Below are 13,452 nucleotides of genomic sequence, written 5' to 3'. Positions count from 1 at the left end.
CCTCTATGTCATGCAGTCTCAGGCTTTCGTCCCCAGACTGCCTTCTGCCTGAAGAACGCATGGATCTTTGGTGATCTAATCTCGCGACGCAAATGAGAGATGAAGACGGTGACTTCCTCTTCCGACCACCCTAGAGCGGTCGCCATGTGTAACACTGTTCCTTTCCCGTCTTGCTCAAGCGTAGCCTGCGTATACTGCCCGATGCTTTGTGCTTCGGGGTCCTTTGGCCAGCCTCCGACCGGGTTCTACAAACATTTTAGCCACTTCCACTTCCTGGGAGTCGACAACATACTTTAAAGTTTCTCTCTTCAATGTCAACAAATCCAGCTTCCTGCATAGCCTTTTTCTGAAGCTCGTCCTGAAACACAGTGAACGGACGACCCATTTTGCGTCCGCCCTCAACGAAGAACTTTTGCCACTGGCTCATCGCACTTCCGGGTAAAACACTATTGTCATCGCTCTCGACAGTTGCAGAAGGCTCGTAGGTTTCGACCCAGCCGCCGGGCTTGAGGCTCTTGTATGCTTCCTTGAATAGGGCTGTCCAGTCTGCGATGCTGCCGACGAGCCAACGCATGTGGACGTAATCGAGCGAATTAGGAGGGATGGTCCACTCTTGTGTGCAGTCGTCGATTTGGCTGGGTGTGTTATCAGGGATGTGTTGAGGGGAAGCGGCAGATAGACTCACAATTGAAGGTTTGCGGGAACCCAACTTGGCTGGATGGGGGCAAGGTCGGTTCCGATTACTGAGGCATTGGGGAATTGGTCCGCGAACTCACTGGTCGCTGTGAGCTCGACACATTCGTTGCACAAAGTTTGAGAAACTTACATGGCCCAGATACCCGTTCCTGTTCCGATATCTATAGCTGCCTTTGTGTCCGTGCAAGTCAGCGTAGTCAACATGCTAACATCACCAGTATATACCTGTATATCCTTCGATAGTGGTGCCAAATAGAGCTTGTTCCCCATCAAGAGGGTAAGCACATGATGACTAAATATCATGAGCACGATAATTTCTGGGGAAAAGAGTTCTGTAACTTACTTGATATCCATGGCTTCCTGTCCAGCCTCATCGATGGGTCCCCTATAGACGACTCAGCTGTGAAATACCTTATGCGAATGATTTGACAAACCAGTAGTCAGTGTTGCCCCTCTCACTCTGGTACAGCCTGCCGTGCAGTGTTCTGTATTTCAGTATACTAGATGTCAGAGACGCAGTTGAGCTGGCATTGTCGGGGATGGTAGAGTCAGCATCATCTCGGTCGTCGATATCCTTGATAGATGTTAGCTCTGAACTTGGTTAGGGTTCATATCGCCCACCTCGCTCAATTGTCCCCAGTGCTGCGGCGGCAAGAGGCCACTCTCATTCTGCAATGTTTCTTTCGTGCCTTTGGGTGATGACGGGTCAACCTGAGACTTTTTGGGAGACGTGAGGCCAGCCATGTTTTTTGATATTGCCACGATTTTCTAATAGAGAAGCAGTCAAGGACAAAAGAAACTGCCGATTCTTTTAAAAGTCCCAAGGAGCGGAGAACAACATTCCATCTCATGATATGTTTAACCAACAAACTGAACCAACAATGTCCACCGAGTTGGCCAATGGGATGTTGTTCCAATCCTGGTGCGTCGCGTATGCAGGCCGGGGAACAGGGCCGATGCATTTATAGAAGGTGTGATTTGTTTGAGATCCTGGGTTGTTTTCTAACCGAGCAGAGCGGAAAGAGGAAGAACCGTGTCAAGTATCTTTCGACGGAGTGGGCAGCTGGTCACGCGAGTAATGACCACTTAATTTTCATAGTGTTCTCACAAGTCACCATTGCACAGCGACCGCGGCTAGACTTATGTATTCGAGATTAATTGTTGATTATATGATAACGAACTGATAAATTCTGTTCGTTTTTTACTTTGCCTCCCACGTAGATCCCATGATGAACGCCCTCCAAACCCGTCTTACAATAAAAACGCCAACATGAAATTGGCCCATGTAACAGCCATGATAGAAACCACAATCTTGCCAGCATTACTTCCAGCTGTCTCAGTAGTAGAAACCGCTGCATCTGTAGCAGTGCTGCTCGGGATAGTAGTACTCTGAGGGATATCTGTTGAAGCCGGCTTTGTCGCCTCCACTGAAATACCAGAGACGACACTCGTTGCTGCGCTCACGTACGAAGTGGATGTGAAGTCGCATTGCTTCATCATCTTCTGTACGTCTGCATTATTTGTTAGTCTATTGTTCCCATCAAATTCTCTTTGGCAGTGTACCTTTTGCATCATCACTGTTTTGCACCATGCAGCTTTCGCACAAGGCCATTACAGAAGCTACATCGAAGCTCTTGTTTGTACAAATGCAGTTTGCCTCGATAGCCTCTTCAGCCTTGCTTCTTGCTACAAGTAGAAAATCGCCTCTTTTATCTTTTGTTTTGTTCTCTTTGGGGTCGATGTCGCATGCGTTGCTTAGGTCGACGATGGGCTGGCAGATGGTCCTGCATGTTGAAGGGACATCGTCGGCATCAAGTTCTTCGGCCATGGAGAAGGGGATGATGGCAGCGAGGCCAGCGAGAAGGATGGTGACTCTCATGATGGAAAAGGGTGGAAGAGGCGAGTTGTGCTGAGGTCGGGATGGCTTATTGGATGAAGCTGTGCTTGATGGCAGCAACAGAAGTGCCAAGTATCGGGATGCTTGGTGCTTTAATACTCATCGTTTTATCAATCGCAAGTTTATTATTATATTAACAAAACACTATTAATAGATGCTCAAGGATATCTGCCGTGAGTGGTCCCCAGATTTAGAAATGAAGCTTAACATTTCCCGCACCCGCGACACATTTCCATAGGCTAAAAATATTGAAAACTCCCTAACGTCTAATAAGAGTGTGAGAAAGGACAGGAGTGTTTCCGGCGACGCAAGAGTAATGTCGCATCAGCAGATCTTACAACCAACTAGGCCGTGGTGAATCTGCACTTTGAAACCGTTAGGGAAGAACCCATGAGTTGAAACCTCGTGTGTTTAAGCTTTCTGTAGCCCATCATCCGAAAATAGTGTTTAGTTGGGGTCGATCAAATTATGGGGAAATGTCTGTGTCGCACCAGAGCCCCCACGGAAGACTTGAAACAAGGCAATATTTCTTGCGATATTCGCCGTCTCTCAGCCAGTCTTGAATTTGCATTTGTCTCAAGACCCAAGCTTATCGTTATCAGCATAATTGATTAATCAACTTTGTTTGCCTAGCACCGGTCATGACCTTACATCCAGTGGCCAAACACTATGCTTCACTCTCACTGGTTGCCCTCTTCTGTCACAATATGTACCGTTGAACTTGCTGCAGACCATACTTTACCAGAAGAACTTGTGGGTATGATATTTGATTAGTGAACAACTGATTACCTCAGCAATGTTGGTCAATCCTTTACTATGGGGATACAAACAAGCCTTCATCAGGTTAATCGTGGCACAAGACTGTTGACCAGATTCACGTCACACGTCATAAAAAAAAAAGCTTCTTCCATCGTCGGTTAATATCCAATCAAAAGATATCGTACCTGAAATAACCATTCCAAGGTTAACATACCGTTTGTTCCCACATGCTGCTTGTCATGGCTAGACCCGCAGAACAAAGACCAGGTTACAATTGGAGGAGAATTAGTACCAACCGAGGTAGAGGTTTCACCAGTGAGTCATTACACTCTCATTGTCCATGTGAGAAAACTTGAAAGCCATCATTTCAACCAAGCTAAGTCCAAAGGGGGAGCTCAACCTAAGCTTACGCCACAGACGTGATCGACAAACCAAGCTCTGTATGTCACGCTGTCGTTGACTGGCTCCGATCGATCTCGCACTAACCCTGCTTAGACGCTACATCACTGTGGCGTAGACGATCAATCGCGATTGCCATTGAAAACAAGGGAATGACAGAACCTAGACGGAATTGGGTGACACAATCGAAATCAATCCAGGTACAGAGTTCAAGGTATCCAGCTGTTTGGAAATGCAATTGCTTACTTCTTTTGTCCGTCGTCATAGATCGAATATCTGGTGAATATTGTACTAAGAGTGACGATTTATGACAGCATAGCCACAGCTGCTGCAATTGCTGCCAAGGACTGTGGCATGAGCTCATCAACCTGCCACAGCTCTCCGTCTATTAAGATGGCCATCAAGACCTCTTTAACTAGGTAGAACAATTCCACTCACAACTCACTTCTAATCATTCATCACAAACATAATCACAACATCTCACAATGGCCTCCGAACTACCCCCCAATGCTCTCGGCAACCTTGCCTCTTCCATCAAGAACATCGTCACTGGCGTACCCCTAGAGGAGAAATCCGAGACCGAGGTGCAAGCCACCAACGTTGACAAGACCAAGGCCAAGACTCTTGATCGCACCGTTGACAAGACCGTCGAGACCACCGACGATGCCACCGTCCACAAGGAAAAGGTCGCACCAGTCCTCCACGAGGATGTCAAGTCTCACCAGCACGAAAAGGTTGACACTGAGATCGACCACGAAATCCACCAGGACCACTACCACACCACTGTCCAACCTGTAAAGGACAAGAACGTTCTCCCTACCAAGCATGTCTACAAGGAGAACGAGTTTGAGGAGGAGATTGACCATCGTAACAACGAGGCCAAGATCAAGGCCCAGGAGGAGGCTGCCAAGATTCACGACGAGAAGAATGTCCATGACACTACCAAGTCAAAGGAGTATGTTCCTGCCAAGGAGCAGGAGCATGTTCATCAGTAAGTACAACTCAATTGTTCATCAGCTACCCATCTAACACCTCACAGCCACCTTCACGAGACTATTCAGCCCGTCATCGAGCGAGAAACCGTTCAACAAAAGGTCATCCACACCAAGAACAAGATCCACGAGAAGGAACAGCTGAACGACGAATTCCACGAAGCCACCGTCGCACCTGCCATTTCCATGGCCGAGTTCGAGAAGGAGGGCGGCGTCCAGAAAGGTACCACCACTACCAAGGACGTTGAGTTTCCCGTGTCCAGCGTCAAGTCCAAGAAGAGAGAGGCTCTGACTGGTGAGATTGACGAGTCTTCTAAAATTGGTAAGTAAATCCACTCTAAAATCATCGAGACTGTTCAATAACAGGGTACTCAGAATCTATCTAGTGAAAAAGAAGAGAGGTTCTTCTTGTACCGTGAAGGATTGTAGATGTTCTTGTCACATCGACGATCCTGTCTTGTGATGATAACATTTTGGCAACAGTCTATTTTACGGACATTTATGGATGGGTTGAAAAGATATCACTGGCGTTTGGGGTACAGCGATGAGTGGTCGAGGATTCCATGTAACTAGCTATTTTAATACGAATCATGACTGGCGTTGAGACGTATCTCTATTGTACAAATGATCCCATCTCAGCAAACTTATCCAAAGGTAATATTCAACATTAAAACGAATATCCCTCCATCCCAAACAAAACGCCATCACAGAGGTGGTTCAACAACAAGACAGTCTTTGACTTCCAGTGTCGAAAGTCGACTTCGAAAACAATCTGAGTCTTTCCAACGCCATTGAGGTCTTCCACGATGGTTCCATGGCTTGTATATTCCATGATATCCCAGGGTGTTCTTTCATGATAACTGTTTAGGAAACATTGACGCAGAATGAACCTTGCATCATGTCCGGACATATCTACCCCAATACATGGGTGAAGACTTGTCGCTATCGTTCTGTCTCTTTATAACTGTCGCCGTATTCTTACACATCTTGGCAATCTCAGAAGAAACAATCTGATACGATTTGTCCTCAGGGCCTGAGTACTTGTTGAGTTCGTCGTGGTTGACTTGAAGATGGGCCTGCTCATCTCCGGGTATGCAAGCTGATGCTTCATCGACGACCTGCAGCATATTAGCCAGCCAACTCAGACATTATCGCACCCTTGTCTCTTACAATTGCTTTGAAGAAGTTGAGCATGGGCGGCAACTTTGTAAAAGTTGTTTCAAACACCTCGTGAAAGCAGAACAGTGGAAACGGAAACACCTTCCTGAGGCTTGTGAGTGTATGTGTCTTGTCTCGAAGCCGAGTGTTGTCATAAGATAACAATGACGGAATACTACGGTCAGTGCCACAGAGCCGCATGATGCTGGCTACCAATTCCGCATTCCAGTAGATTTTTGTTCCTCGAAAGGGCGTTCCTAGCGAAACGAAGCCAGCGGTGCAATGGATGATGTCTTCAAACTCTCTCTCGCTATGAGAAAAGAGAAGGCCCTGGTCACAATGTTATTACCTGTTTTCCAATTCTTCCGGTTATCATTGGGGCAGTGGCGTTGACATACATCCTGAACAACTAACCCGCCAAACCCATGAGCGACAAAAACAACAGGGCGTTGTTGATCATGTCTAACATCATGCAAACTGCGGATCAAGTCTTCGCCAAGCGACTCAAGGAGTAGTTGGGGAGCATTGGATGTCCATGTAGAGTCGTAGTCGAATGTCATAATTCGGGCAGTTGGTATCTCGCTTCGAAGCATGTTCTTATCGTGAAGCCAATGCACTGACTTTTCAGGCTGGTCTGATGGCCATGACCAAGGTCTGTCAATATTCGAGCCGAGACCATCTAGACTATGAACCGCAACGATGCTGATATTCTTTTAGTAACTGATGCTTTGTAGAGGGGGAAACGCGTACTCGACAGTGGCTTGTCTCGGATCCTCAGGATCGTTTTCGGGATTGTATAGAACATCTATTCGACGGCTGTTCCGGGGGTTCTGATACAGCACTTAGTATTAAGCTAGACATATCTCTGGCAGTACTTACTGTGTTCTTTTTCATTTCCTTATGTGTAAGCTGGCACGCAAACCAGTGTAAAGCAAAAGTAAGGGTTAACAACGAGCTGAGTTTCTCAACGCCGACAGCAGCTTCTATCATGAGAAACCGTGATGAGATGAGAAGAAAGTTTCCCAGTTCGAAATGAAATCACGACATTTTTATTCTATTTTATGCTTCAATTAGACACAGCAGGGTTGTTGGCTCAGCCGCTCAACATGAAGCAGACTGGCCAATTGTGGTTCGTGTGTATGCGCCGAACCAACAGCGCGAAGCGCCTGAAACAGAGGATCATGATTCTTCAACAAGGCTGCCAAGTTGGCTAATAAATTGAGTTTTAGCTAGTTCCCCGATTTTCACGCTGTGTTCCGAAATGCCCTTCTCGCTTCCTCATCTGAGCAATCGTATGCGACGTGTTAAATACCAACATGCATACAAACGCCACAACGATCAGACCAACACACACCAATGGCCCGAGAATTGAGAAGACAGTGAAGCCATACGACGCAGACTGGAAAGTGCTATTTTTAGCCAGTGTTTCAGTAGCAAGTCCAACTTGCATGGCAGTGAGAACGACAGCTATGTAAACAGTTGTAGCCGCCAGCCAACCAAGGTTCATGTGGAAGAAGGTTGAGTATCGGTCCCACCGTCGTAAGAATCCCGCCGGGCTGAGTTGGGTAAAGTAGTAAATGTAGTTCAGCCTACTGAGTCGCAGCTCTTTGTGGTGGAATCGTGGGTTGATGTCCGGGTAGATATGTTCTGTGTCGAGTTGTTTGACAAAAGCAATCCAGTTGAACCAAGATATACCACAGCTAGGCAGAAGATATCTGTCCTTGGCGAGAAGAAAGTCACTCTCGTGACGGATGAGAGCGGCATAAGAGTAGAGAAATCCGAGAGCGACTTTGTATAGCTTCCGTCGCTCACATTCCATGGGCTGGCCATTATTGTAATCGAGTCGGCTGATGCACTTGCAGGTGTCTTGACAGCACAGGTACTCTGTCCAAATAGTCGGCTCAAGCAGAAAGCGAGGAAGTGGTTTGATGTAGACCTTTCCCGTTGTCCACACAAGGTGCATATCCATCGCCTCTGTAATGACAACCTCTCGACCCCGGGAGAGTTGATCATGGAGCGACCGGGCAGGCACAGCGGTACCTGCTACCCAGAGCCATCGGTGTATTCGGTTCAGACGCTGTATATCGAGTTCTGATGCGATTAAAGCAGTATAGTTGTCGCTTGGCGATGCCAAATCGTGGGATTGTGTGCAATAGGATGCTGGAAAGAGGTTCAGGTACGGATCGAGCTTGTCGATTGAATGGTTAGCTCCATCCTGTTTGATGGGACCGAGGAGTTGAATGGTGAAAGGTGCTGACGACATATTCTTTAGCCTACTTAGCTACGTTACTGGATGGTAATCAGAGAAATACCTTGGGCTTGCGTTCCTTCACTGCACTATAGACAGATGTTTGCTTCATTCTGACATTAGTCTGGAGGCTTGACAAACTCAGGACAAGAATGGATTGGCAAAACTGGAAGGCATCCGCACCAACTGCAATGAGCATAGCCCCTCGGCAGTGGGAACGGGCATATCAGGCTCCCCGAGCTGTGGGCGACACATCATTATTTCAGGTTGGCCCAACACAGCCCAGAGCGGGCATCTTGTGACAGCGCTTAGAGTGCTGTAAGGGCGCCTAAAGCAAGACTACTTGTCGGGCACTACGACAGACGACAAAAGGGCCAGACTGACAACGTTTATAAGACAGCCAGATGGCTCAAATCAGGATACCTTGAGACCCATGCTACTGCATTTTATTACATGCTTTCTAAAGGGTATACATGAAGAAATTGTGGTTCGATCGGATCCTCAGTGCTTAGAGTGCATGTGCTGGGTTTGCTGTCAGGCGAGGCATTAGTCTAGTGTACAGGGGCTGGTGATAAGACATCCATTCGCTATAGCAGAGACTGGACCAACGCAGCAAACACTTGGCACAAGCAGTTCCTCGTAAAACGAGAAGCATGCCACGTTTCGTTAGAAGTACAATTACCAGCAGTATCGTAATGTACCTTGCTTCTGGCAGTGTCGTCATATCTTGTCCTGATTTATTTGGGCTCGGGCATCCATGGATTCAGAGTGTGACAGTGACGGGAACTAGCGTGGGGATGACCTGTATTTTTAGTGGGTTTGTCTGTGCTGAGGTCCCTGATGAACAACGTCTTGCTTTAAGAGCAATCAAACTAATTCACCGCTGATCAGCAGCAAACAGTTTGTAGACAACGCGATGAAGATACCATCACTGCAGTCAAAGGATTCTACTCATCTAGAAACAAGTTGGGATTAATTATAATATAACTAGAGTTATCAAGTACCTGTGACTTCTTGTGACGGCCCATCTGGCCAACAGGACAGGCAATCAATGTCTTGCACTCAACCAACAACTCAACATGATCGAGCGGGGTCATGTTTCATGGCTTATTTTAAGCGGTCACGGTTATCATCTTGTCCCAAGATAACCGAACAGTACAGAGCAATGTATCGATGGACAGAGTTATAGTTCATCAACAACGCAATAATCAAGACAATAGAATAGATACTCGACAGTATATAAGACACAACAATAGCATTCAACCCTCACTGTCTCTCTTGTCCCATCCACCCTTGATGAGTCACAGCGTCACATCCTCATTAAATATATTCACATCTAATTGGTTCATCTCCCCACTTGAAAGCTACGTAAGCTTGGAAAATCTCCATTCTCCCTTTTCTCTCTTGTCTCTTGGAACCAAGCCAAGCTCCATTCATCGCCAGCACATCGCGCATTAACTTCCCTTCCCAGCACATCCCGACCCATGTCAGAAAATTCTCCATTTCTTTCTTTTCCATCCAAGAAATGAGACAAAGACACAAGCGAGTTTAATTCATCTTAACCTTTTGATCCCCTCGCTTCGCTTCGCCAAAAAAGAACAAAGACCACCACGCAGGGGATGACATACATACAATCATAGCGCCATTTTTCCCATCTTCAACTCTCCCATGGCCCCTAAACTAAACTAAAAAGCTCAACAATAAATATAAAAAAAATCACCCATGAGCTCCTTTTACCGCCCCTCGACCAAAAACTCGGCAAAGGCCGCCTCGGCAAAGCTCACGCGTGCTGAGCGCGATGCCCTCGAGGAAAACAACCTTAATATTCTTCGCGCCAGCATCGAGCGCACTCTCTGGTCTCTTGATCCAGCCTCGCCGTTAGCTGCCGACCTACACAAACTACAAGACAAGATCCGCAAACACTCCTTGTCTACCCTCCTACAAGAAAAGAAGACGCTGCAAGTTCAAGAGGATTCAGACGACGAAGATGACGACGGCGACGACGACGACAATGCCCTCCCCGAACCAGTCTTTGCCCAGAGCTCGCCGTTGCGTCGCGAACTTCCCCGCAGCAGCACCAGAAGAAATTCGGCCCGTATGGTGACGAAACTTCCCGAACGACGTCGTCCTGCGCCAGCGCCCCGCGAACAAATACTACCCAGCATCGAAAAGACAAGCTCTGATCAGGCGTCGGAAGCGATAACGGTGGCGTCGGCGGTATTCGACTCGCCCAATAAAGAACAAAGCGCGACAACGGCTGCGACGAGCGTGATGGAGGCTGGCGAGGAGACAAAGCCGCCCGTGTTCAAAACACCAGCCAAAAAAAGAGCTGCCGAAGATGAATACGATCCGTCACCTGTTGCCAAAAGAGTAAAGACGTGGTTGGGGACACTTACTGGAGGATATATGGAATAATGACGCGTGTTTTTTAAAAACAGAAACTCTTTTTTGTTTGACGATGGGTTTACCGCGTCAAAATGGCTTGGGTACAACAGGAAAAAATACCGCCAGAACATATCATTTTGGAATGACTGGGTTTCAGGGAAGACGCTTGTTTTTTGCGTCGAGGCGTTCACGGACGGAACAAGGGCTGTTTAACCAAGACTTGTATATTGTCTTGTATCAGCTGTCTGGAGTTTCGGTTGATTCCCCTTATGATGATGGAGTTTTATGTCTATTCTTTTTTCTTTGTAATACATACCACTATGCATAGACCCAAACGATGGTCTTTTCTTTTGTTTATACATTATTGTGTCGCGCGTGATGTGTCAATTGGTGTTGTTGAGAGTTGTCGCCATTCACATAAGTTGATCATTATTGCACTCTACTAGACATGGTAGTTGACGACTGCAATTATACACATGCAGCATGCCACCAGTCATTTCAAGGCGTATCACGACGACATATAGCTTTCGCGACGATGCCACCATGCGCGTTACCAAATGCTCAGCTGACATGTCGTGACGCAGCATACAAAGCAACTGATCGAGTCGCTGCGTTAATGTCCCGCTTGGATCATTCGTGCACGTGTCGTGCTTAGTTTCTCAGGGTTCAACATAATTTCCGATCGTCCCGTTCAATCGGCTGTGTTCTCGAAGTGGGCGTGTTCCCAAGTCTGGCGCTATTCTAGCCTCTTTTCGCCTACACCTACCCTGTGGTCAATTGTTGCTGTGAGAAATGACAGTGAACTCTTGATATGTAACAAATTGGATTGACAAGAAGATGTATCAATTTTGAATTAATTCGTTTTTTAATTTCTGAGGGTTTCCAGTAATTTTTTTGACTGTCATTGGAAAGAGAAACGGTCTCACTCACAATAGCGGCATTGTCTTCGTATCGTTAACAAAGGACAATCTGAATATCCAAGACATCCAACCAGCCAGATAAAGCGACGAATTATTTCGACAAATCCTGTGTGATCAATTGCAAAAGAACAAGCATGCCACAACATTCTTTATTATAGAACAAGCCGTCTATCTGCAGCATCACAGGAAACGGTCACGTAGGACTACCAATAGCCAATTCTCGACAGTCTACAAAGGCATCTTCACAGCAAAAAGGCACAAAACTACAAAAAGATATGCCTCGCTTGTTTGCAATCGTATTTATAGGAACAGCCCGATGCGGGGGTCGAACCCGCAACCTTGAGATCGCGTACTCGTAAGAGTCTCACGCTCTACCGATTGAGCTAACCGGGCGTGGCTCGTAATTGTTGAAGGAGATGCTGCAGAATGAGTTTGTCAAGTCGAGCGACGACTGTTCTACGTTCCATGTCAAGAGCGATGACGATGGACGTTGCAATGGGGTTTGGGATGTGAGAGAAGGCTGTGGTTTGAGTTGTCAGGGTTGTTGGAATGAACCTGCGGGCTGTTCAGATGACTGCATGACGTGACCGGCAAGGCTGGCTGCTTGCTGTGACTTGGCCATCCCCTGGCAAAAGGGGCATACTGTCACATTGGATTGCGGATCATGACGGAGGACAGCACGCCTGTTGTCTCGAGTGTTATACCAATAATTGCACATCTCGTCCCGGGATTATAGAATGGACGAGGAACAAGACGGACAAATCCTAAGATGATATCCCATGGCAAAGAGAAAACAACCGCAACAAAGGGAAGATGATAAGTGGAGGTGTCAAGATGCGGGGGATGGATGCCATGTCGCTCTCCTGGACCAGCTGAGCTTATGCAGGGCCCAGCTCCACTAGCCCATTTCTAATTGCTGATGGTGCATTGCACGACTCTGGAGCTCTACACGAATGACAAGCGATTTATTCACGGTTGTTGGTCTTAAGGTGATGATAACGATCTTCATTTGTATTCATAATATTTATGTAAGGTATTGAATGGCAATCCATATATGCACCATACCCTTGCTGTGAAGCAACCTTGTATGCTACTGGGACCAGTTTGCGCAATTAGATGCAAGCAACTTTAGAGACCTATCATTCGACTGTTAGCCATTTGTTCTGACGAAAGAGTTCTCAAAAACAGTAGGTATCAGACGTATCCGTCATACGTATTGTTGGTGTCAACAGAAAATTCAGGGTTAAAAAGCTCTTGAACAGTTTATATAATCTTGCGGAGGGAATCGAGAAAGAAAGAGATTATCACTAACCATTTGACTTTGACTGTGGTGTTGTGTTGCTGGAGGGTTAGTTTGATGGTGAATGTAGCAATCGACGCGTGTCAGACGCGACTTGGCTGTGCAGGCAATCAACATCTAGACGCCGCAAAACGCAGCGCTGACACAATTGCTTGTCAGAAGATGAATGAGCTGCACATGCAAGCTGCTCGCAATTGACACAGTTGTTGTTGTCTCTGGATGAAGAGTATGTTCAACACGAAAGAAAAAGAAGAGAGCTCCAAATATATAGCAGAGATTTTTCGTATCTTATCTTTGGCGCGCTATACGGGTCCTTATCTTGATGCGCTCATTGGTGGGTACAGATGTCCATCGAAGCAACAGTGGGTTTGACTTTGTAGCTCCCACCACCCATCTCTGAGTAGCTGAGCTTTGTACTCGTTCTTATTTGCGTGTGTATAATGAGATCAACGACACAAAAAGAAAGATCCTTTGACTGACTGCAAAAGAAGAAACTCCGGTACAGGGAATCGAACCCTGGGCTCCGCGGTACTGATCTCTCAAGTGATAATGAGAGCGCGAAATGTTAGCCACTACACCATACCGGATGCTATTGGTTGAGAAAATGCCCTAGTTTTTGGTCTCAACAATGCCAAACGCAGAGAGACGTCCAGCTCCAGCTCCAGGTTTGCTAGGATTCGAACTCGGCGAGGAATGTT

General features: G+C 46.8%; 6 protein-coding genes and 2 non-coding genes across 8 annotated transcripts; 2 read left to right on the top strand and 6 right to left on the bottom strand.

The window, feature by feature from the left end:
• Positions 1 to 8: 8 nt before the first annotated feature.
• FGSG_07715 (uncharacterized protein) lies at positions 9 to 1,440 on the bottom strand (the record flags this gene model as incomplete). Its single annotated transcript, XM_011329215.1, has 7 exons — positions 9 to 245; positions 293 to 635; positions 686 to 775; positions 827 to 901; positions 1,040 to 1,081; positions 1,131 to 1,270; positions 1,318 to 1,440. The coding sequence occupies 7 exons, from the start codon at positions 1,438 to 1,440 to the stop codon at positions 9 to 11; spliced, it is 1,050 nt and encodes a 349-aa protein (XP_011327517.1).
• A 507-nt stretch (positions 1,441 to 1,947) lies between these two features.
• FGSG_07714 (uncharacterized protein) lies at positions 1,948 to 2,575 on the bottom strand (the record flags this gene model as incomplete). Its single annotated transcript, XM_011329214.1, has 2 exons — positions 1,948 to 2,199; positions 2,321 to 2,575. The coding sequence occupies 2 exons, from the start codon at positions 2,573 to 2,575 to the stop codon at positions 1,948 to 1,950; spliced, it is 507 nt and encodes a 168-aa protein (XP_011327516.1).
• Positions 2,576 to 4,236: 1,661 nt separating this feature from the next.
• On the top strand, positions 4,237 to 5,129 carry FGSG_07713 (uncharacterized protein; the record flags this gene model as incomplete). Its single annotated transcript, XM_011329213.1, has 3 exons — positions 4,237 to 4,742; positions 4,791 to 5,065; positions 5,110 to 5,129. 3 exons carry the CDS (start codon positions 4,237 to 4,239, stop codon positions 5,127 to 5,129), a joined length of 801 nt encoding a protein of 266 aa, XP_011327515.1.
• A 510-nt stretch (positions 5,130 to 5,639) lies between these two features.
• On the bottom strand, positions 5,640 to 6,891 carry FGSG_13198 (uncharacterized protein; the record flags this gene model as incomplete). The annotated part of the gene is made up of 5 exons (XM_011329212.1): positions 5,640 to 5,861; positions 5,914 to 6,211; positions 6,316 to 6,603; positions 6,652 to 6,731; positions 6,781 to 6,891. The coding sequence occupies 5 exons, from the start codon at positions 6,889 to 6,891 to the stop codon at positions 5,640 to 5,642; spliced, it is 999 nt and encodes a 332-aa protein (XP_011327514.1).
• A 235-nt stretch (positions 6,892 to 7,126) lies between these two features.
• On the bottom strand, positions 7,127 to 8,164 carry FGSG_13197 (uncharacterized protein; the record flags this gene model as incomplete). Its single annotated transcript, XM_011329211.1, has 1 exon — positions 7,127 to 8,164. One exon carries the CDS (start codon positions 8,162 to 8,164, stop codon positions 7,127 to 7,129), a length of 1,038 nt encoding a protein of 345 aa, XP_011327513.1.
• A 1,707-nt stretch (positions 8,165 to 9,871) lies between these two features.
• Positions 9,872 to 10,564, top strand: FGSG_07711 (uncharacterized protein; the record flags this gene model as incomplete). The annotated part of the gene is made up of 1 exon (XM_011329210.1): positions 9,872 to 10,564. One exon carries the CDS (start codon positions 9,872 to 9,874, stop codon positions 10,562 to 10,564), a length of 693 nt encoding a protein of 230 aa, XP_011327512.1.
• Positions 10,565 to 11,764: 1,200 nt separating this feature from the next.
• Positions 11,765 to 11,847, bottom strand: FGSG_20682. The gene has a single exon. It is a non-coding gene; the product is annotated as a tRNA-Lys (tRNA).
• Positions 11,848 to 13,248: 1,401 nt separating this feature from the next.
• Positions 13,249 to 13,341, bottom strand: FGSG_20681. Its single transcript has one exon. It is a non-coding gene; the product is annotated as a tRNA-Glu (tRNA).
• Between the last annotated feature and the right edge of the window lie 111 nt (positions 13,342 to 13,452).

The sequence above is a fragment of the Fusarium graminearum genome, chromosome 4 (genome assembly GCF_000240135.3).
Source record: "Fusarium graminearum PH-1 chromosome 4, whole genome shotgun sequence".
Lineage (NCBI taxonomy): Eukaryota > Fungi > Ascomycota > Sordariomycetes > Hypocreales > Nectriaceae > Fusarium > Fusarium graminearum.
This window is presented reverse-complemented; position numbering and strand designations above follow the sequence as displayed.